Genomic DNA, 2,500 nt, shown 5'->3' with positions numbered 1-2,500 from the left:
TATGTGTGTGTACTGGAGAGTACTACGAGAGAGACAGCACACAAATAAACGATCTAGAATTAAAGATTAATTAAACGCGGTTGCAGTGCTTCATTAAATGCCATTAAACTACTGGTCTGATAATGTAAAGTCTCCCCCCTTGGTCCTTCTGATGCAACATTACAACAACTAAATGAAATACCGTATTGGCTGCAGGAAAGTAAAATAATGGACTTCTCCCTTGCCTTAAGTCTTAAGTCACTTTTAAGTTAAACGAACTGACAGCCGTCAAGTCGGGTGGGGTTCCCCAGAGGATTCCCTGTAGCGGAGGCCCCTCCCCTTCAGCTAGGAGCTGTCCAGCTCTCAGAAAGTCTGCCAGCTTCGGCGAGCGTTCGCGAACCACAAGAGGCTAGCAGTCAGACGGCTGCAGGAGCGCGTCGGAGACGGATTCAAAGTTGCGCAGCTTCTGCAGATGGAATGCTTAAACTGGAGACAACGCATACAGCGATAAGCAAGTAATTTGTTGGAGTAGATAGAGTAGTTTTGCTCTATCATGTTTCACAAGACGAACACAGCCGTGTAAAAGCCATCCACTAGCGGCAGAACCAGCAGTAACCATGATTTGGACTATTTTGATATCCTACTGCGTGACTTTAGTCTTTGGGAATAAGACTGATGAACGGATACCTTTCTTTCACGGACATGTATTTGAGAACTCGCCGCCGGGATCGAAAGTGAATGGACTTAGTATACCGGTAAAGCGCGTCGACGCGCAGAAATGGTGCTCCAAGTCCGGAATGCACCTTAAACTCCTAGGAGACGGCAGCGAAGACTTCCACGTATTCGCCCATCACAAACGCGGTCACATCTTACTGAAAACCTCCAGCATACTGGATAGAGAAGAGCGCGCCGAGTATCTCTTGAGTCTGGGTCTATGTTGTCAAAACTGCGCATCGGCCGACCGCGTGGTCGCAGAAGTTGCATCTATCAAAGTGGACGTGCTTGACACTAATGACCACGAACCCACCTTTTGCCACGCCGATGTCAAGATAACTTTAGATGATGCCACGGCCCTGCGGTCGGTGGTTTACAAAGTGAAGGCCGAAGACACAGACAGTGGTAAAAACGCAGAACTTATTTATTTCGCCCTCCCGAAAAATGGCAGTTTTTATGTTGTGCCCAAAACCGGCGACGTGCTTCTTGTAGACTCAATATTAGGTCTGGCATCACCTATTAGGTTTAATGTATTTGCCCGGGACCACGGATGGCCCTCCCGGACAAGCCACAATATGGAGATAGAAATCAGCCCCCGACAACTGCCCGCGGCCCAACCGCCGTCCCAACTGCCTGAAGTCAGCGATGTGAGCAGTGGGTTCTCCCGCAGGTCCAGGTCTTTGCAGGAGTCGGACAAACCTGTCGTTATCAGTGTGTCCGAGGATGCCAGTGTTGGTTCTGTTGTGATGAACTTAAATCGTTTAAGTCGGTTTCCCTCAGCAACCTTTGAGCTGGTTTACCCGGGTGCAGAGAACACACCGGTGTCGGTCAGCCGTGACAGCGGGGATATTGTCATTTCCAGGCGTCTTGACCGAGAGACGGAACCGCTGGTGGAAATAACTATCAGAGTCCAAGATAAAAGGGGTAAGTGCAACAGCTTTTATTGAAATAAGAGCAACAACTTTTTGCGCGCTGAACATTTTAGACTCCAGCAGTTTTCTTTCCTGGCATTCATTCTTTCTTTTTTTTCTTGCTTATGCATAGCATTATTACAATAATAATTATAATAATATTGTTATTATTTTTATTAGTCACATTTCGCAGACTGTGGCGTTATAATTTAGTCTAACTAAATGCCGTGTCTAAATTGTCTTCTTCTTAGGCTGCCATGCGGTGTCAGGTTTGCGGACTCGAATTATGTACTGCCGCTTATGTTAACAACGTCTATAGGTTAATCGTTACCTGCAAAATGACATTGAATATGATGACGTGCATCAGCGGAATGTTTGGTTGCTATACATTATATGAGGCACCGCTATATATGGGGCATAATGTCACTACTGCGTAACGTAGATATGATGCATTTGTGCAGCAATTGAACACTTCACTTAGGTCGCATACACTAATATTATCGCCATTTAGGCCTGCGTAGTTTGCATGGTTCTGGTTTATGTCATTGGAGCATTAGAACGCAACGCATGAAGTGTTTGTTGTTGACTTGTGTTATTGATTAATCGATGGTTTTGTTGATTGACACTGACTTTTGTAGTTTAATTGGTTATATCTCCTATATCTCTCAGCTGAGCGAATAATCAAACCATATTTTTGTGCAACTTGGATTTGGTTCACGTGACGGATATACTTTGCCCTTACGCCACTGACATCAAACAACCGATCCATTAGTTTTTTTTCGCATCACTCTCTGTCTAGATGTGTATATGCATTATTCACACGTAGCCAAAATGCATGGTCTATCCTGTCTTTGTGTTTTACGGTGTACTCCTGTATTCGCAGTCTAGTATACAAA

The 2,500-nt window shown here is 45.1% G+C and overlaps 1 protein-coding gene across 1 annotated transcript in view; it reads left to right on the top strand.

The window, feature by feature from the left end:
- The first annotated feature begins 359 nt into the window (after positions 1–359).
- Positions 360–2,500, top strand: part of si:ch211-186j3.6 (neural-cadherin) — a 168,466-nt gene continuing 166,325 nt past the window's right edge. The window contains exon 1 of the mRNA XM_031569628.2: positions 360–1,617. Within this exon, the coding sequence (XP_031425488.1) occupies positions 597–1,617 (1,021 nt within the window). The 5' untranslated portion in view covers positions 360–596. The remainder of the gene's footprint in view (positions 1,618–2,500) is intronic.

The sequence above is a fragment of the Clupea harengus genome, chromosome 6, assembly GCF_900700415.2.
Source record: "Clupea harengus chromosome 6, Ch_v2.0.2, whole genome shotgun sequence".
In the NCBI taxonomy this organism is placed as follows: domain Eukaryota; kingdom Metazoa; phylum Chordata; class Actinopteri; order Clupeiformes; family Clupeidae; genus Clupea; species Clupea harengus.
Note: the sequence above shows the minus strand (reverse complement) of the source record. Positions and strands in the feature narration are given on the sequence as shown.